The sequence below is a fragment of the Buteo buteo genome, chromosome 8 (genome assembly GCF_964188355.1).
Source record: "Buteo buteo chromosome 8, bButBut1.hap1.1, whole genome shotgun sequence".
In the NCBI taxonomy this organism is placed as follows: Eukaryota; Metazoa; Chordata; class Aves; order Accipitriformes; family Accipitridae; genus Buteo; species Buteo buteo.
Genome location: NC_134178.1, coordinates 45,552,376 through 45,573,788, shown reverse-complemented (window position 1 = coordinate 45,573,788; position 21,413 = coordinate 45,552,376). Strand labels below are relative to the sequence as shown.

Below are 21,413 nucleotides of genomic sequence, written 5' to 3'. Positions count from 1 at the left end.
TTATTTCTTCTTTTTATTATCTCCTGACTATTCTCTTTTTTCCTTTTCTTTTAGAAGTACAAATTATACGGTACTTGCGAGGACTGTATTGATACAGGGGAAAGTAGTAGATGGAGAGCTAGAAACCTTGAACTGTGAGTCAAGCTGAGCTGAGAACGATGCAGGCTCCAGGCAGAGGCAGGGGTAATAGCTTTAACCTGCCTTTACTGTTTTCTTGAGCCACCTCCTGTTAGGGGTTGGGTTTTACTGGAAGGGAGTCACGAGAGTAGAGCTAGAAGTCAGATGCTGATGCAGAGTGGGGGATCTGACTGAGCCAGACTGTGTGAATACCGGTTTCAGTGTGCTGGCCTCCCTAATTCCCCGCACGATCCTTGTGGCAGACGCAGAGCAGCTGGATTGGCACAGCTGGAACTTTCAGTCTGCATTTCTGGATGTATTACTTGGTTTTAATTGTCAAGGCAGGTCCTTTCAACAGCAGGTCTTGTTGCATTGCAACTTGCTCAGGGCATTTTATGCCCCCTGGATATATGGTACCAGAAAGTCCTCCCTTGGTGTTTGGGCTGGGGATCGTTTCACGAGGCTGCAAAAAGGTACCATTCTCTTCCTGGCTGCATGTGTCAAGATGCAGATGGAGTCTGAACATGTGTGGCTTTCTCACCCTGGGAGCAAAGGAAATCCTGGGGGTGGGACCGGTAGTCGAAGAGCTGCTTTTGCACACAGAGCCCGGCTTAGCAGATGGGTTCACATTCTGCACTGCCTTGTTGTCTCCCAGTTCCATGAGCTGGCAGAGGCTGCTGTATTAACCAAATAGTTTTGTTGTAATGTGCTCAGCACTAGTGTGAGACTGCTATGCAGAGATGTCTTCTGTTTCTACTTCTAACAGCTTAGCAGCTAATAAACACCATGCAACAACCTCTCTTCTAAACCTCCTCTTAAAATACAGAGTTTGGTTTGCCAACTCCAATGTATTTAAAGCATCCAAGCTTCCGGGGACACTTTGGAAAGTTAACTGAGTGGAGGCACGTGCAGAAAGACATTTTCAGAAGCAAAAGGCAGCTCCAGTATCAGCTCAGCATCTGATGAGAGGCTCTGGAGATGTTAGAGCCTTTTGCATTGAAAGGGGATATGTTCTCACATTTGACGAAGCATCTCTAAGTCATGTTCAGTCAGTGCGAGGGCTACAATCTACCGCTAGAAAAGAGGGAAAGGTGAGGAATGGGGAGCAGAGCAATGTGCAGCTTCTAGAGAAGAGAACCTTTCCTGGGAAGAAATCCCAGGGGGTTGTCTCATGAAGAACATGGGGGTCTTTCCCTGATAATGCATCTATGTCCTCACTGAGCCTGTGGAGTTAGAGACTTTCAGCAGACCTAGCATTCTGTGGTGAAAATAAGAACATATCTGAGACCCTAGCCCTTCAAGAGGAAAAGTTCTCACTTGATTTTTGTTTTTTTTTCTCTTTGGTACTGTCTTTGCCATGAGTTAGGGACCCAAAGCAGAGATGCCACTGTTCTTTTATAAAAAACCTCTCATGCATTTCTAATTGAAGTCCAAAACGAAGGAGACTCCCTTTTGGACAGCTTCCCATAGCACTTCAAAGCAGTGTCCACAACTAGGACGTGTCAGGGAAAGGCAATTCACAAAATCTCTCAGATTCTGAAGGCTGAATTCCAGACATCCCTCGTTTGCATCACAGCTTGCATCCACAAAGTGTGGAAGCCCGCTCTACTATAAAGCATGCTTTGAGGAGCTGACGGTCCTGTGTCACCTGCAAAGCAGACAGAAAGTTTGGGATCCTTGTTAAAAAAAGAAAAAGAGGCTGGAAGACTGTTAGGAGCTTTTGAAATCCTGGGCTGGGGAAATTTCATTTTGCTTTAGTGGCTAGCACCTGTGCGGGAAGGCTCGCTTGAGGAATTCACAGATGCCAAGGTGACCTTTCGGTGGCCGCTGGCAGTCTGTCAATTGAAGTTGGAGTGCTTTTTCCCTGGTGCTGATACCCTTGCCAGCTAACTGACATTATTCTTTTCTCCTTGCCTTATTTTCATTGCACAGGACGGGGCTGGAGGCTATTATGGAGACCTACGCCTTCTGGAGGCCCCCCGTGCGCACTCTCACCTTTGAAGACTTCACTACAATGCAAAAGCAGCAAGGTGAGCGTACAAAGGGCATGCAAAGAGCTGTGGAAAGAGCAGGAGAAGAGGGTGGAAGAGCAGCAACGTGCTCTGCCATGCATCTGGTGGGGTCACGTATCTTGTTGAGCTCTTGACTGCTGTGAAAGGACACAGCAGAGAGGGTGGATGGAAATGGTGGGCAGGCTGTGCCTTACGAGGTGCAATGGAGCTGCTTCATCTCCCTGGTATTCCCAGTGCACCTAAGAGCTAGGAGAATGAGCAGGAAGGAGCACAGGGTTGGGAGAACCAGCCCAAGTACACGGCACGAGTTGAGTTAAGCGCAAAGAGAGCACAGAGTGACCGACAAAATGTTCCAGCATGTCAGACACATTGTTCTCCATTTACAGTTAGGGTTTGCTATTTGTGTGGAAACACAAGGGGAAGGGGTGTATGTCCTCTGGAAGCTTTAGGAGACCAGAAATGTGCCTCCCCCCAGGATCACGCTGCCTCGCTTTCAAAACCTGATGGCCTTGCTGGAGAGACTTTCTGTTAGTAAAAGGCTGGGAGGAATTATTGGGTAGGCCAAGTGTTTTCCGCTTGTTCATGCTGTGTCTTTTCATAGCTTCTGCCCTTTACATCTCTCATTTGTTAAGTAGGGCTTTCGTCTCTAGTTTCAGGCTGTGTTACTATTTTTTTTTTTCCCCTGCACGGATGGGACTTCCCCATTCACTTCATTGCAGCTATTTCTAGTTAAAAACAAAGTGATCACTGGGAACAGATGTATCAGGGCAACCTCATAGTTTTTTTATTCAAATATAAATGCAAGAAAAAAACCCCAAGCCAAAACTCTGCTCAAATGTGACACCTGTGATGTTAAACAATCAAAAACAAATGCATGCCCTGTGTAGCATATTCTCCAGCCTCTCACACTTGAGCTTGACATCATCCCAAAACTTCCCACCAGACCTTGAATCCATCTGGGAATGGCATGGTCTCCTCCAGAGGGAGGGTAGCAGCAGTGGCTGCTGGGGCTGCCCATCACCAGGGCAGGATCAGAAGGGGATCTCCTCTGGCCATCCATTCCCCACTCCAGTTCCCCATGCAACATCCCGGAGCCCAGCTCACCCACTACATCATTTTTCTGATGGCACAGCACTAGAGGAGGACAGACCATGCTCCCGCTGGCTGTGTCAGACTCTCCATGCACGGTCTTTACACAACCACCCAACCCTTCTTAAACAGCGCAGCATGGGGCAGGAGAGGTTTCGCACAATCTCAGGGGCTTGTGTCGAGGAGCGCTTGCTGTGGGGTGTGTGGTCAGAGACAGGTTAAAATAGGGATTCAGAAACGTTTTCATCACCCACCTAAATAGAAACATAACAGCCTCTCCTTCTGGTCACGGTTGCTGAAGCAGCCTCCCTCCTCTGTCTCTCCCCCTATTCGGGCTCGCACGCCTCCCCTCCCCTCCCATTGGTTATCAGATAACGTCCTAGTGGCAAGTCCAGCTATTGCTTACGTGGTAAGGTAATATTAGGAAAGGAAACTATTTAATGTATTTTTAGCTTGTTTTAATATAGTTTGGCAGCTGAAAAATCAGGAAGCAAGCCAGTACCCTGTGAGCAGCCGGCTCTGTGCAGACCACCACCACCGCACCACAGACCACTAGGTTTAGGGAAGCCCTTAACTAAAGCTGTGTCCCCAGGTCAGTCTCAAAACTTAACTCACTACAAAACTGTGCTTTTGAGCGCTGCATTTTAGCCATGTGAAATGACCTCAAGATAATGAATCAGAAGTATTCCCTCCATCATAGTGCTCACCTCTCCAGTGGTGGTTGTAGCAAGCTGACCCCTGGTCTCAGCAATAGGTGCAAAGCCAAGGTACAAACACACTCTGTTTTAATTTCTGGCTGCCAGGACAGCCCCCAAGGGCCAGCACAAATACGTCGGTCTGGAGGTCTTGCAATTGCTGGCAGAAAGAGCAAGAAATGGCGAGGTGGCTTTAAGCCATATGGGATTCTTCCCTCCAAATCTAAGACAAGCAGGATGTACAGTGTCCATACCACTTCATCCCCTTGCTTTCAAGCACATGAAGTGTGTGACAGGTGAGTAAATCACTGGTGTTTAACAGCTGACTTCAGCATCAGCTATTGCACATCAGATCCTCTGAGCCTTTGACAGTCTTTTCCTGTAAGGGACTTGCCTGGGACTCTGCTCCTCTCTCCCACCTGAAGCTTTAGTGCTCTGAGCTGCATGCTTTTATCTCATACCCTTGCATGTTTATGAATTAGAAGTTTTCAGGGTATTATTTTAATAAACGGACACTTTAATTCTAGATTATGCTGTTGTCTCCAAAGCTGGGCAAATATGTGGCATTTCTGAATAAATTTGAGGTGTTGCAAGCCTCCATTTTATCCCTTGAATTGTTAGTTGGGAAACTGCACTGGGGCTACAGGAGACTTTTGGGGCTAGATGTGTCCACTGCAGCTTAAAGGAGTGCATGCTTACTGCAGAGATACCAGATGAGAGCAGCAAAAGTGGCCACATGCCTAGGATGAAACAACACCAGTGAGGAGTGAGTTATGGTTGTTCAGCCTGGTGAGGAGAGACAGAGTACATAATAGTACTGAAATAAGATGCTGTCTGTGATGGATAGGAAAAAAGTGATAGGCTCTCGTTATATAAAGTCTAGTGAAGTGCTGGAACAGATCCCCTGTAGGAACTGTGGAATTCAGCCTTGATTTTTTAGAGACGAGTCCCCCTTACTGTTGTAGGAAAATTGATGCTTTCTGGGGCAGAAGCTTGGGACTTCAGCAGCATAAATATGGTCCCTTTGCTGCTTTCCAGCTAGATTCTTCTGTGCTATGGATTGCTATGGATTCTTAGCTTTTCTTTTGCCACTTGGTAGTTTTTTCATGAAATAAGTGTTACCTGCCTTTTCTAAAACAGTTTTGCCAAACAAATCCACCTGAATTATTTGGTTAGGTTAGAGTTTTGACTGACAGAAATAACTATATGGGTGTGATGGATTTTTGGAGAGCATTTAACTTATTGCCACATGTACCAGCTTGGAAAAGCTAGCATTAGTGTATATTAGGAAACGAGTAGCTGACTGATCTCAAAGCTGACATGATAACCGTGAATACGCCATCCAGGGAGGATAGTGCCAGTGTTGCTCTGCAGAGACTGGTTCCAGTACTAACTTGACCAGAACTAAATGAAACAGTGCAGTTGCTAAAAGGTACAAATCTCATAAAGACTGCAAAGTGGTCAGTAATAATGGGGACAAAGGTATGAAGGGCAATAGAGATTGCTTGGTAACCTGCATGCGCTCGAACAAAGCGTGGCTGTTAGCTCGGCTAGCTACAATATCATGTGACTAGAAACAAAACGTAGGACATACATACATACCCACTGAGTGTGCTGGAAAGCGTTGGCTCTGATAAGAATTTGGAGGTCTCAGTGGATAAGTCACTGCACAGGCAAGGGATAGTGTATGTAATATTGTGATAAAAATTGGTGTAGAAAAAAAAGCAGTAAGCAGTGGGGAGACAATTTCCTAGCTGCAAACTGCCATTACAATATGATCTTCTACTGTATGTATTTTTAAAGGGTGGAAAGAGATTGAAGAAGGTTCAGGAAAAAAAAAGTAGAATGAGTTGTTGGACGGAGAAGATGCCTGAGAATGGAAACTCAGTTTGTACACTGTCCTGGTTTCAGCTGGGGTAGAGTTAATTGTCTTCCTAGTAGATAGTGTAGTGCTATGTTTTTGAGTTAGGTATGAGAAGATCAAAAGATCAAGTACCAAATCTTTATGGCTTAAACTATCTTGCAGAGAGAAGAATATGTGGTAGCTTTGTGTCACCTATCCTCGGTAGACTCTTGTGACTGCAATTTCCATGTTTTTATGACACAACTGCGTGGAACAACATGCCTCATTCAAGTGGCTCTGATTTTTCTGCTCTGATTGTTCATCCCTTTTTGTGGGATGTTAAGAGATAAGGAGAACAGAAGTTCCCCCTCATCCACTTTCTTCATACATTTGTTTCACAGGTTTTTTTTGTCCCTCTTCTGTGCTTCTCACAATAGCACCAATCGTTTCATTTCTCTTCAAGTGGGAAGTTTTCCAGGTCCTTAATCGTTTCTTTAAAAACAAGTCTGCACAGAGTATTCCAGATGCATCCACATGATACAATTATCGCAAGGTATTATAATTTTTTCCACATTATCCTTTCTGCCATTCAACATACATCCTAGTGCTTTGCTCATTTGTTTGGCCCAAGCTATATGTTGAGCAAGTGCCACAGTGACACACCAAATTGATACTCGGCACTCTGGATGCAGCTGTTTCAGACAGGGATTAAATAACTTTCTAATCTACACAATGATAGGTTTCAGCTGCCACACAAACTGGAGAGCCTGATAACACAACCAGTCACACAGATGCTTGGTGTGGCTGACTCTAGCGGTCCACGAGCTTTATTTGCACATGTTGCCGTTGAAGTAAAGTGCATCAGTTAGTCTCTGCAGGTCTGTGACCTGAGTGGTCACCATATTCTCCTACCAAGGAGAAGAACATGGCATTTCTGTCAGTGAAACCCTCTGGCCTGAGAACAAAACCTCTCTTTTGGAGCACTCAATCCGAAAGTCATCGCAGCTTTACAAGGGCAAGCACCATGTTTGACACAATCATAGCAGATCTGCAGCCAGTTTGGAAAAAAAAAGTCCACCCTGAACAAAACCTTTGCAAGAAATGCTCTGAAAATGGCAGTCCAGGAGAGGCTGACCTTCTGGAGAATGATGTCACCCCCGCTGCAGTCTACTTATTACTAGGGAAAAAGGGGGCTTGGGATTATTGAATGCACATGGCAATGAGATGTGGGGAAAGCCAAGAATCTATTAAAGTCTTTAATTGGGATATATTTTCAAAATTTAGATTGAACTTCATCCAGATTCTCATTATTAAAAATATGTGGCTCAGTTTCTTGATTTTAACAGGGAACATAAAAAAAAAAAAGAGGGAGGGGGGAAAAAGAAAATAGGAGTTCCAGTAACTCTGGATTGTGTCACTTTCCAAGAGTAAAAAGAGCCATTGCTGGCTCCTATGTGATATAGACTTTCCCACAGGATATTGTGATGAGCAGATCACTATCAGTGACTGTAAGTTTTGCCAGGACATAGAGACTAGAAAGGCACTGTGACGATACTAGAATAGTGTTCAGTATCTGATCCTTCCTACAAAAGCTGATGATTTATGCAAGAAGTAAAATCGAAGGTACCCTGGCGGCTGGTAAAAAAGAATTGCCTCCTAAGTAGAATTTCAGGACCAGTATGAGAGTCACATGATGTGGTATATCAGCAGGTTTGCAGCACACAAAATTTTACTTCACCATTAATTTACTGTTTTGATACATGCATACAAAATCCACAAGAATCAAACATCTTAGCTTTGACTGGTGAGTTCTCAAGGCAGCTTTCCTTTCAAATGGGGTTTCTTTGCTTGAATAAGAGCCTTTGCTGAGGATTCTGCTAATTGCTTTCAGTAGATTCAACCCATTTTCCATTAACTTGAGCATCTGCGTTGATCTTGGAATGGAGACTTGAGGTAGAGCATCCACCTGTTAGAGTCTGCAAAATTGTCGTTAATGGTTGTTGAGATTAGCATCAAGAGCTTGAAATTTGTCTAAAAGGCTACTGGAGGCAAACAGGGGTGTGCTCCTCGCCAGTAAGAGAGCTGTTGCTCTCTGGTAGCAGCAGGCATGCTCTAAAGCAGCATGTGTGTACAAACTGGCGACCGAGTACAGTTCCTACTGTCTTCCTCTGAGAGGGAGCGTGGTAAGCCCGCAGTCTTGTGTTGACAAGGATATGCACAAAAGGCTCCCTCTCCTCTGTGGGGAAGAGGTTCAATCTTCTCATATACCACTCGAAAGGAACAATGTTTTCTTGTAGTAGCAATGAGTCCAGACAGACCCTAAGGCTGCGTGATATATCAGCAGATGGGAGGCAGATACCCTAAGCTGAGGTGTTGCTGCTTTTCCAGCTTTCTTGTCTGTCAACATTACCCTTTTCGGGCAGGCATTACCTCTGTCTTGCCAAAGTTTGTCTGTACTGCTTGTTACTCATTTCTTCTTTGCTATAATATTCTTCTCCGTGTCGGGGGTGGTGCTCAGAGACCTGCCCTGATTTCACTCATCTGAAAACAACATCATGAATGCACAAATGTGTATTGGTGTCAAGCGGAGGGAAGACTGAGCCCTCCAGAACTTCATCTGAAGGCATCACAGGTGCCTAGAGGCAGAAAGAAGCAAATAACTGTTAAGATCCTTTTGGCTTTATCTGAGATCCCAGATCCCCAAAATAGCGTCTGCCGAAGAGCAGAGCTGCTGATGTCAAAGGAGGCTGAACAACCTACAAATACATCTGCTTGGCCACTTGCCTCCCGACGGCAGCCATCGGTTCTCTCAGCAATGCCACCAGGATAATCTGGATGCTGCTTCCCTTTCAAAATCAATTGTGAACGGTCTAGGCTATTGGCAGAGGTCAGATATCTGGGTTTGGTCTCAATTATCTTCTTGATTCTTTTGACCTTGACGAGGAGATTGGAAACAGAGCAGTTGTTGCCAGAGTTATTGGGATCAAGCACTGGTTTCTGCTGCATACTTCAAATGGCTCGTAGATTGCCTCATTTAAACGAAGCAACAGGGAACAAACTGTTCCAGCTTCTTCTCGGTTGAGCTGCAGATAGTTTTTCTTTAGGGAAGGGGCATTTCTGGTGCTTCAAGTTCTCATCTTTCACAGTGAAAAGTTAAAATACCCTCCCAGATGTGACACGAAGGTCTGAGAGTCAAAGTCTCTGCCGCTCCCTGATGACCTGAAAGGAGCCTGAAGCACTCTGTTACTCCAGGGAGGTGTTTACCCCAAAGTCTAATTACTGAAGCCTAAATCTCTATTATCTCATGGGTGGTGATCAGATTTCACATGAGTAACTGGAGGGGGACAATGATACTTTGAAGATTTGTACAATTTCCTCAGAGCGGCACATTATTTTGTTATGAGTAGAAAGTGGCATGTGCTTTGAGCTTGCCACAATACTACATTTTTCCTCAGTTCAGAAATTTTGAACCACAGTGCCTCTGGGGTTTTATAGTTGTTTATCATATTTTTTTATCGTTTAATGTGCTGGAGCTTCCAGGGCCTGTGTTGGCCCAAAGCAGACTCCATCAAGATTGGCAGGAGAGGTTTGCAATTCAGTTTACTTCTGTCACCACCAAAGAAATGGCCGCAATTTCAGTTAATCTCAGCTGCAAAGTTGCAGCAGCTTCTGTTGTGACTTTCTGAAGGATTTGTGCCACAGGGAGTCCTTTTCTGCATCCTGTGTTCATTCAGTGTCATCTCCTGGGGTAGCTTTTGTTACATGACGCCCTTTTCAATGTCTGCGCCCAGCTGATGGTTGTAAATGTGATGAGCAATGTTCTCCACTAAAGCGGGGTGCTCCTCATCCTCCAAGCCGGCGCTGATTTGATCTGTCTGTACTTGAAGAAGGGAAACAGGAGACATTTCTGTAGGAGCTGACATACAGCTCACGAAAGTGTTGTGTACGCCGCGTTACAACTGTCTGCAAACAAGACAGAAAGTCACATCCAACAGGCCTTCTCCTGAGACAGCATGGAGCTGGCCCAAGAATACAGTGTGCTTGTATGAGGAGCAGACACCCTTGTATTAAAGACAGTCTGGGGGGACTGGGAAGGGGATGTTGTCTCTCACTTTTGGGAAAGCTCTCTTGGCACTCTGGATATAGATGGGAATGGAAATCAGACATCCTGAATTGTACTTTTTGTCCACATTAGAAAAAAGGGTTGTTTTTTACCATTAGATCTTGAAAATATTTTATCTTGGAGGATGGCTAAGGCAAGTTTTATCTCTAACTTTCTGACTGCTCAGTTTGTGTTGCAGAAATCTGTAAGAGCTAAAGGGAAGTAAAGTGTTATTCTGAGTTGTTCTAGATTTACCCTTAATTCCAGTGATTCTCGTAATTTGAGGCAAACTTATAAAAAAGGTCCTTCTCTATAATTTACCAACCTTAAATAAAATTTCCTTTCATTCCTCACTTTTGTGCCATACAGTACATACTTTCCTCCTTAAATCTACTGCTGTAACCATCTTTTTTGAGCTCTGTGAGCTGTATCTTAAAGAACTACAAAGCACTCTTTATGTTTCCTCCACCAACCCAGCAACTTGGCATGCGGTAGATTTCGGGTCTCATTTGGGCCTTTTAAAGATTTTACCAGCGGAGTCGTAATTTGATAATTGGCCAAGGAGCCTAGAGAGAGAACAGGCAGCTACATTCCGTGAAGACAAAAATGGAGTTTTCATTCCTAGAAATGGGGAAAGAATGAAGAGAGAGTCCAGTGTGTCACCGACCAGGTGGCCCTGCCCTTGCTTGGTGAGAGGATGAGGAAGAGGCATCAAAGCTGTTTAGTTTTCCAGGGTGGTGAAGAGGGAACTCAGAGGGGTAGGGATGGTGCAGGAAAGATGCGATGAAGAATCTTTCAGTCCTGAAGGTTTTAGGCTTGAGTTTTGGAAAGCTAGTAACAGTAACAGACACCTTGGGCTGTCAGTTATACTTGCAAGGCTAATGTTGTCATGATATGTGAGAGCAGGAGCGACACCTGATTTTTGTGGCATTTAGATGCCTGGAGATGCAAGCAAGCGTCAGGCAGGACCGAGGCACGTGCTGCTTGAAGCAGAAATGAATCCGGGTTTGTGCTAGGCCTGGCCCTTAAAGGACGTGAGATAAGATGATTACAGTGGCACCCTCTGGCCTCATAATCTATCAGTCAGATCACCTGGCAATCTGCACAAACCCTCCCTCATTACTGTCTCAGATTTCCATCGTTGGGCAAGTACTTAATTTTTGTTCTGAGACCAAAGGTGCAGTAACTTGGAAGACAGAGAGTAAGTTTCGTAAGCCATACTTAGGGTGCATGGATGTATGAGTGCACAGAACGGGAATGGGATTTTACTTTTTTGTTCAAATTTGTTTTCCTGCATGCATGCCATCACATTTATTTACTGTTGTGTCCAGGGGTAGAACATTGCAAAAAAAACTGGGAAGAGCTGGTCTCTCCCACGCTTTAGAAAGTCCCTTTACATACGTGTACATGTCCGTAGAGTCTTCACAAAAATCAGACCTTTCAGGAGTGACTTAGAGTATGTCTGCATCGACAGGCTCCTCTGTCTGCGCTCCATGCTGGCCAGACACATGCCAGCTCCCGGCCAGCTCCATTTGGAAAGCTGGAGAGCTGCATTAGCATGGCTCTGTGCCCAAGTGCATATAAACTGCCTCTCAGGAGGGCTTATTCGCTCAAGTTAAGTGCCAGGAGGAGAGCCGTGAGCCAGACGAACGACTAGTGGCCACAGCCCCTCTTTCCCCACCCTCAGCTGCTCGGACACATGCCTATCGCGTGATGGAGATGCCAATATGTTGGGCATGTGTCGGAAGAGGGGCTGTGGCTCCTCCAGGAGACCGATCAGCGAGGCCATGCACTTATCACTCCCAAGCATCTGGCCTTTGGGGTAGGTCCTGCTCACACCTGAAGGTGGGAGGAGATGGCTGGGCTGAGGCTGTGGGCCAGATGCTGTCCCGTTGGGTTGAGTATGGCCTCCGGGCCGTAGGCTGGCTATGCTGAACCTGCAGCTCATATCTGTGGCCATAATAAGCTAAACTAGCTTGTAGGTGGAAGTGGGCTGAGCTGTTTAAGAAGCGTTTGCACTCAAAGAATAATAACTTTGTGCTGACTGACAGGTCAAAATGTAAAATCTTAAGACAAATCACCTTGCGGTTCGCATCCTTGTTAGAAAGTCAAGGCATAAGCTCTGAGGACCCTCAGCCAGATCTGCTCTTAACGAGACAGTGAATGCCAGGTTATCGCTGTCTGAGCCCAAACATGCTAAGAGCTGCAGGCTGCTGATGTGGTCAGATAATGGCAGCGATCAAGTTGCCCAAACTAGTCTAAAGCTCTTGCCTGTCTGATAAAACTCTGCTGTTGCACAGGGCATGGCACTCATGTTCAGATATCTTGCGCCGACTGCAGCTTCAGCTTGCGCTTGCTCTCCTCCTCTGCACTAAGCAAGGACTTCGAGGACTGAGAAGTTTGTACAGAGGCACTGCAGGTGATGGTAGCAACCAATGCCTGGAAACATTAGCAAAGAAAATACGCTGGAGTGGAGTCCAAAGTGTGATTTATGTGCACCTTTCAGATAAAGGAGGTTGGGATAAGTTGTGGGTCAACAGACTAGTGTGGTGTCATTCGTAAGAGAGATCCCAGAAAATTTTCCATGCACAATTGCTTCAGACTCCCTTGGCACTGATGCTCTCCCCGCTATCCTCCTGTTGCCAGAAAGCTCCCTTGGCTAATGCTGGCTGCTGGCAGATGTGTTTTCCATCTACACTGCAGTGTTAGAAGTCCTCTACGTGACCTGCCCTGGGTGGAACTGGTCCCCGTTGCCTTTCAGATGCCCTGGCATGCAAGAATACTTCAGCCCCTCATTTTAAGGCACATCATACCCGTGGACTGGGTATGTTTGGGCTTGCAGTTTATTCTGAAATTGTCCTTAAAGCTAACTCAGTCTAGGTAAAAGCAAAAGCAAGGGTTTATTGGGAACATATAGAGAGACAGCACGGTTACCAAGGCTTAGAAGGACACAGGTGGCAGGAAGGAAAGACTGGTCATAAGCTACTTGAAATGAAATTTTAATGGCAGTTCTTATTTGTACCCAGATGAGAAGCTGTAGTTTCTTCCCTAATCCTTGTGGGCAGGTATTTGACATTGGTGCACAGCCAGCATTTCTATATGGTGTCACAAGAGGATACACTGGCACGAGGAAGATTTGCCTTTACATCCCACCCTCTCCACAGGGTTTCCCTGTCTTTCACCATGATTTCATTCTTCTTTTTCCCACCTCCGTCAGATACAAAGGAGAGGCCTTTGAAGTTATGAACCTTGTATTTTATACAAATGTGACTTGTAAACTGCACATATGTGGGACTGATGTATGCAGGGCCAGAAACAGTCTTCTGGAGACTGGACACAATAGTAACTAATCACTTGGGAATCATGATAAGCGTGGAGGTGAGACATACTGTGACATTACTGGTAAATGCTGTTGCTGTTGGCAGCTATTGCTGGGGGCAACAGTGGGTAGAGAAAAGGAACAGAGGAGAATTATTGAAGGATTCATTTTGTTCTTGCTTAAATGTGGTTTCAGTTGACTTAAACCAGACCTAAACATAGCCCTGTGTATCAGTTTAACTAGATTGGTTTGTATCCATGCCTTCCATTAAAACAACATACACATCTGCATATCTGAGACTGTAGTATGGTGTGGATATACTAGCTGGGCTTGCTGCCATCTCTAGGGGTATTTGGCTGACTTTGTAACAGCTACAGTCCAAGTTATAACTTCACAATAGTCCAGCTTGCATTTGGCCCATACTTAGTGCTGCCAGCAAAGATGGATAAGAAAAATCGTTCAGAGCAGAGTGGAGCTGTTTGCCTGAATGAGCCGAGATGAGCCTTGCTTTGTATTGTTTTCCATTCCACTTAGAGGTGTAAAGATTATTCTGCCAATGATCAGGAACTTCAGGCTTCTGTGTTATGCTCTATTGCAGCAGAAGCGTGGCGTGTCCTGTGCTTGTGGTTGGCATCGGCAGCAAGGCATTCTTGAAAGAGAGTCGTCAGGTTTGGCGTTTGCTCCTGTTGATAGATCTCTCACCTCGTCATCATTTTAAAGTTACGGAGAAAAAGAAGAAAATCTTTTTTATTTTGTTTCTTAATTGCTGTGTTGTCATTTCAGGGTTTTTCTGTTGGCCTGCAAATAGGGATAATTCAGAGCAGAATCACTTCAGTCACTCTTTGGGGGTAACCTGAAATGTGCAATTCTCAGCTTTGGAACCATTAAGCAACCCTCACAGTTGCTAATCAGAGATCTCCACTTACTCTTACTCTGTGGAGCCAGAGCCTCAGGTTATGGGTACGACTCAATCATAACTTCTTAGCAGACATTCAAAGCCTAATGCTCGAGGTAACTGGTGTGTGTGCTCTTGTCCTGCATAGTTTTTAAAGGTTAACTATGGGTAAAGGAAGACTGAAATGAAGACATTGCAGTTAATAATTTATTCTACGTATTTTATTTCAAACAGATCATTAAGTGCTCGTACATCTATACATATGTATTTTTACTTATTCTCCAGACACTGTCAGCAAGTAAGTCACCGACTGAAGTTTGTTCATGAAATATGTGGTGTAAAGAATCAAGTGCGGGATTACTGCGGGTTAAATACATCTCACTTCGTGCTGTATTTGTTTTGTGATTATGTGACCTCTGTATTTTGGGCTTTGATAGCTAAGTGACAATATATGAACTCAGCTGTCTGCCTGTCCTCTCTGTTGGAGGTTACCCTCTTTAGTGCAGGGCTAACAGGAAAATGTGTGTCTGTAGTTGTGTACCTGGGTTCAACCTCACCTGTATCGGCGACCTCAACTAAAATAGACTTTACAATGAAACTGCTTGTGTAGAGGCAGACGTTCCCTTCTGCTGACCCTGCTGCAGTATTGACAACCTGTAACAGAGACAGGGAGAAAGGCTGGAGGAGGTACCGTCTTAACTTACCACAACAAAATTAGCTGGAGACTGACGGTCAGAGACTTTAAATGAACCAGGGAAGTGTACCTTTTAAAACAAATGCTAAATTAGAAATTCACACAAAAAGTCTTTGAACTCTGGAGCTAAAACGCACTAGCAAGTTTGAGCATTTCAGTGTTGTCAAGAAGGGAATATAGAGAGTCCATGATGCCATTTGAAACTTCAGATGTTCTCGTTAATTTTAATAGAGATTTGACGCAATGCTTCTCTTTTATGCTTTTGAATGAATGACAAAAGGAGTCAGTGGCTTAGCAATAAGCATTCTTCCCCGTGGCTGGTAATGGGAATGACTGCTTTGACTTAGCAACACAGAAACCTGCATTTTCTTGATGCTGCCTGGGTCAATGACAGCCACTCTGGGCTCTGCTTACCCAAGGCTGTTTTTTTTTCTGGCTCTTGTTTCAAAAAATTTTTAAATTTAAAAATCCCAAATACTATTAATGTCTCAAAGTTACATTTTGACTCTAATGCCCCATTCTGTTTCATCTTAGATGTGTTAGAAAGAGTCAGATATAATCTCACTTACATTCTCACCATCATATACTGACATGGAATCTGTCTTTCTAACGCATCTCTTAACCATTAGCATCACCTATTCTCTTTTCATCAAGCAGCACTGCATTCAGTTCCTCCCCCATTTTGCAGCAAACCTATACTGGTCTCAAAATCCTGCTGTTTTTCTTCCACAAGGTGACACAAGAGAAAGCTGTCCCATAAGTTTGATCCTCAACATGCAATCTCTGCCTTGGTTAAATTTCAGCTGCCCACTCCAATGCCCTCTTTTCCAGTCCCTTTGCCTCTCACCCATCATCTTCTAGCTTGTCCAAAATGCTGCCTCACCAGTTGTCTTCCTAGTTCCTCTGGTTCTACTTCTCCCCTGGTCAAATCTCTTCACCAGCACCTCTTTGCTCCTTTTAGAAGAGTCTTCAAGTGTTAGTTGCCCTAATGCAGAAAAGGAATCTCATAGAAAAAGAATCATTCAAACTAAAAAAAAAAAAAAAAAAAAAAAAGAAAAAAGGTTTCACACCAGAAAACTGCATTCCCTTGAGCACAGAACTGATTCCCCTGGTTGACCAAGGAAGCTGCCTCTAACTCAGAATCTTGCCTATAAATAATCTCTTCTCAAGCTCAAAATTGTGTCATCAGCTTCTTCATATCACTTACTTTCAGTTTGTTACTGTTCTTGGTAGTACTACGCAGTATTGTTTTCCCAGGTCAGAACATGTGAGCATCCCTGCTGTGCAAAATAATAAATTCTATCATTCATAGCATAAATATTGTATAATACATTGATACTACCGACATGCATATATATCAATATTTTGTTAACACAAGTGATACAACATATGGAAACCCTTTTAAAGTTAAAGCACATGATTGAAAATCCTGCGACATCCCCTTTCTCTGCTCCGTGGAACAGGCTATAGCTTGAAACTCTGTCCCTTCATTTTAGTGTTACTTCTGGCCTAAATCAGTACCGCTGGACCATGAGCCATCTGAAAAAAACGTTGAATGGTGCAGAAGTCCAACATGCTTTCAGCTACTTCCCACCACAAGCCCCCTGAGCGGATGATAAAGCATGTTTGCAGTGGGGCCATACCGCTCACTGACTGGTGGTCTTCCTGCAGACCAGGAGAGAGGAGAAAAGACTTCCCGCCCCCCCCCTAAAAAAAAAAAAGGACTAGATAAAGATGCCTGGAAATGGCAGATCTCTTGACTGATGGAGTGGTGCTTCCTCACAGCTTTTCCTGCTGCCTTGGATTGTTCTGTGGCAGGCTTGCTTCCCTCTCCTATTTTAAAAGGGAAGAAAACCTCTGTTGAAAAACAAAGTCATAACAAAAAAGCAGCAGGAAAGACCAAGGGATGCTATTAATAAAGTGAAGGCCCTTGCCAAGAAAGGCTGAATTTTCCAGCGGCCATTTTACCACCCTTGTTTCTTTATTAAACTAAGCTGTTTTTTAATGAGACTGTCTCGTTTTGCAGATGTGATCCCAGGCTCTGAACATCCTCCCATGTGTTTTGTTTTGCAGGAGGCAGCACAGGCACCTCCCCGACCACCTCCAGCACAGGGACTCCATCTCCCTCTGCTTCCTCTCACCTTCTCTCTCCATCCTGCTCCCCTCCAGCCTTTCATCTGGCCCCCAACACTTTCAACGTTGGCTGCCGGGAGAGTCAGCTTTGCAACCTCAACCTGTCTGATTACCCCCCGTGCGCCAGAAGCAACATGGCTGCCTTGCAGAGCTACCCGGGGCTGAGCGACGGCGGCTACAACCGGCTGCAGAGCAGCACCGCTTCTGCCTCGCAGCCCTCCGAAACCTTCATGCCTCAGAGGACTCCATCCTTGATCTCAGGAATGCCGACTGCTTCCTCCCTGCCCAGCAACAGCAAGATGGAGGCGTACAGCAGCCAGCTGGGATCCTTCCCCAGCTCCCAGTTTCAGTATGTCATGCAAGCAGGCAACCCTGCCTCCACCTCCTCCTCTTCACACATGTTCGGTGGCGGCCACATGCAGCAGAGTTCCTACAACGCCTTCTCCCTGCACAATCCCTACAACCTCTATGGATACAATTTCCCTGCTTCCCCCAGGCTGGCGGCGAGCCCAGAGAAACTCACCACCTCCCAAAGCACTTTACTCTGCTCTTCCCCGTCCAGCGGGGCCTTCGGAGAGAGGCAATACCTTTCCACAGGGATGGATCACGGGATGCACATGATCAGCCCTCCCTCCAGCAACCAGCAGACAGCCAACGCCTGTGACAACAGACAGTACGGTGCGGTTCAGGGCTCCTCCTCACAGATGTCTGTGCACATGGTCTAACAAGCCGGGCCTCTCCTTGGCATCGAAGGCAGCCGGACCTTCGTCGTTTCCAGGGGTAAACCCATCCCAGTACCTTTTTGCCTTCAAACTTATAGCGGAACTAGTATTGTAATGATAAATAAGAACACAAGCCATCTAGGTACGCGCCACAGAACCTTGTGGAAAGCCTCGACTGACAGCCATCACAGCTTGTTGTAACCCAGGGCCTCCAGACCCGGTACGGAGCGTCTGCTCTTTCTGGACATTGCAGAGAGAAGGGCACGACTTTAATGGGAAGCTGGAGAGAAGCAGCCGAATATACCGTTTATGCATTAACTCTCAGCTAGTGTGAGCTCTCGGCGTGGAGGGAGCTGTGCCCCCGTGCTGTCTCCTCTGGGTGTCGAAGAAAGGCAGTCTCCCAAGGCTTCGTCCTCGGAAGCTGCGCTGCCCATAGCTTTAAAGACCTGTCCCTTCCCAGAGCGTTCCTCACTGCTGGAGCGGCTCGGCCCATTTCTGAAGCCAACAGTGGCCCGTGGGTCCTTCTCCCACTGTCGCACGGGAGTGGTGCTGCTGGGCTGGAACTTCTTCTCCCAAAGGAGGAGGAGATAGGATTCTCTGCCTGACCGGCGCTTTCTTTGCAAGGGTTGAGCTTACCAGCACCCAGCCTGCAGACGGAGATGGGAGAGAGAGAGAGAAAAGTTTTAACCCACAAGCGAGCCTCAGACATAAGCAGGGACTGATCTTTGGAAAGCTGCACGGGGGAGAGGGAGGCTCAGCTCCTGCGGACGTGACCCGAAGTGATGCGCCCAAACCGAACGAATGACAGCCTTGGTGGGGAACGTGTCCCATAGCACTCAACCCGATGGGAGGAAACTGTCCAGACTGAGCTCACGGGGAAGAGCAATGAGAAAAGAGAGCTCTGCTCTGCAGAAGTGCAGCCGGCCTCCCTCACCTTGCATGCAAGAGTTGCCATAGAAAACCATTAGCATTTCAGTAACAGTGAGGTCGAGTATTCGCCAACCTCCCGCCTGCCACATGATCTCTGTTTAACCAAATAGATCGTTGCCTTTTGACATCTTTCTTTTCTGTTTTTTTTCTTCTCTCTTTTTTTTTCCTTCAAATCCTTTAAAAATAAGAAAACAATTGTAGCTTGGTGCAAGCTATGCATTTAAGTTGTGTGAAAATGCAAATACCAAGTAACAGAATACAGATATTATTGAGATTTGTTGTGAGGTGTTGTAGATAAATGTATTTATATGCCTAGTGAGGGATTCAATATTATGAATATAAAAGAGGGCAATAAAAATGGTATGTAAAATATGTATGAAGAAAAAGGTGTATAAAGATTTGCCCTATGCACGGAACTCTGTTTCTAAGTGCCAAGCACAGAATGCGCTAAATAAATCTTTGCAATTGTTCCCTCTGTGTTTTTCTCTGTCTATGAGGCTTCCTCAGTGGTCTTCCAGAGAAAGACATTTTCAAAATACTGTCACGCATGTTTGCACAAGAGAGGAAAGGAAGACACGGTGCTAAATTGTGAAGTCCAGGCAATATTACAATAAAAATAAAAATTCTGCCATCTCAAAAAATTTTAAAAATTGACTGCTTGGGATCTGTAAGGTGCTTGCCTTCACAGGAAGTGTGTCTTACGGACAGCTAGGGTTGCTATTTTGATTGTTGAAGGCTAATAAAAAGCTCCTCAGAATATTTTTTCACAGTCAGTATAGAAAATAATACTTATAAATAACAGTATGATTTGTTTCTTATTTTTAAATCTCATTTTGCGGTATGTGCCAGTTTTTCATTTGTACTACATTTCTAATATGAGATTGAGACATTAACACTGAAAGCAGTGGGAAAGCTGAAGACCCCTGCAAACCTGACTGTAAGTTATGGCTGCAGAGTTTACAGCTTTCCTTGTGTCAATAAACTTTTTTTTCTGAATTGAAAAAGCACCAGGAAGGTAGAAAGACGTTGAAAGATAAATTCTGCAAGCATTTCTTCATTTTTGTTTTTACAGGGGAAGATAAATAGCCCAATACCATTCCCAGTTCTGTGCCTAGTCTGTCCGACTGTATTCCGCCTTTTACTGTGTCCAACCGTGGATGCTGCTGAAAAGGGTTGGAGGGACTAGGGATGGGAGAGAATCTGTCCTTCCCCTTATTGTCTTCTGTTTACCCCTAATAATGAATTCGTGGTTTAATCTTGAAACAGGGAGTTTTATAGCCTTTCTAAAGTCCTTTCAGAATCTTTCAGAAATACTCTTCAGTCTGTGCTTTGAGATTTGCTGTGCTTTTGGGTTTGACTCCATCCTATAGCAATGATTTCTACAGATTAGCGGTATGTTGTGTGAACCACTTATTCCTTCTGCTGGCTATTTGCATTAGATTGCTCTTTCTTATTTATTCCATTTGATTCTTTGTGAGTGAGTCTGTATTTCTGCTAAGAGAATGTGATTCAACAAAATCAAAATCATTCTCTATATCAAAATACACGTTTCTAATCTTGAAGAAAGCAAAAGACAGATGTAGGGCACAACCTTCAATATTAGTGTGAAGAAATGGAATCCCAGTTTCCATGCATTTTAGTAGGAATCTGTGGGGAAGAGCTTTGAAATTGTCACCCAGACTCTTCAGCAATGTCATCCTTCAAGGCATTGAGCACCCTGTCCCTGATCCAACCAAGCTCTTCAACATACTGAGATAACATTACTCCATCCAATTGCCTTCAGTATGAAATTTATTGACCTTAGGTTGAGCATTTATTGACCTTATTTATAGACCTATTTATTTAGGTCTTTTGTGGCACATATATAAAATGAGAGAGTTTAGTTAGCTAGATAGTTATTCCTTCATCTTAGCATATGTTTAAGTGTTTTGTTGATTCAGGATCAGAATATTCAGCATCAAGACTGAAAAACAACAGGAAAAAACCTGCGAAAGGCTTCCCCGTCCCAAGATGTAAAGTTGTAAGTACACAAATACGACTCGGTGTGGAAGTCACACTGCCAGTCTATGAGGATTAAAACCAAACTAACAGTGAAATGGGGAAAAAATAGTAAACTTTTTCCTACGTTGTCACTGTGCAAAGCAAAAATAGAGCAGTGTTTGGAGGGCAGTATAAAAAATAACAGGCTAAAGCACGTTAAAATGATTTACTTTAGTGTTCAGTTAGGTGCATGGGTGAAATCCTTCCAGGATGACACTCCCCTGAGCAGACAACCTGCTTAAGGCCTTGACATGCCCCCAGAAACACGAGGTGAGCCTTGAATTTGAAGTGGACCCAGGTATGACAGAGGTATCTTGCGTACCGCAGTGGCTCTTTTCCCCCTGCCACCCCCGTAGGGACACGAGGCTCCGAGCCATTTGTCACTTTTTGCTGAGGCTTCCCACAGAAGAGGTGATGGCAATGGGCAATGGGCGAGATGCACCGGGGCCAGTCTGGGAGATCCACCTGGGACCAGCTTGGCTCTTGGGTGGCCCAGGTTGCCAGTACACACAGCGGCCACCCCGGGAAGTCTCCCTTTCCTTGGGTGACTGCCCTAACCTTGAGAGCCCTCCTGGCATGGTCACGCTCTCATCCAGGAGCCCTTTGATTGCTCATTTGCAAAGCACGTGTGCGTGGGGGGGCAGAGGCGGCAGTTGTGCGGTTCCTCTCCCCTTCCTTCCTTCCCCACTTCACCACGAACATTCAAACCCCTTGGCCAACTTTAAGCAACTTTGATAGTGTGGTCACAGTCACAAAGATGTAAGTTCTCGTGTGTTTCTTTACAAGATACAGGGGAGGAGGACGGGGCCCTTCTTCATTTTC

The 21,413-nt window shown here is 45.1% G+C and overlaps 1 protein-coding gene across 1 annotated transcript in view; it reads left to right on the top strand.

The window, feature by feature from the left end:
- The window catches only part of TBX15 (T-box transcription factor 15), a 97,013-nt gene extending 77,992 nt beyond the window's left edge, over positions 1-19,021 (top strand). The window contains exons 7-8 of the mRNA XM_075034475.1: positions 2,050-2,147; positions 16,840-19,021. Of these exons, the coding sequence (XP_074890576.1) occupies positions 2,050-2,147; positions 16,840-17,624 (883 nt within the window). The 3' untranslated portion in view covers positions 17,625-19,021. The remainder of the gene's footprint in view (positions 1-2,049; positions 2,148-16,839) is intronic.
- The last annotated feature ends 2,392 nt before the right edge of the window (positions 19,022-21,413 follow it).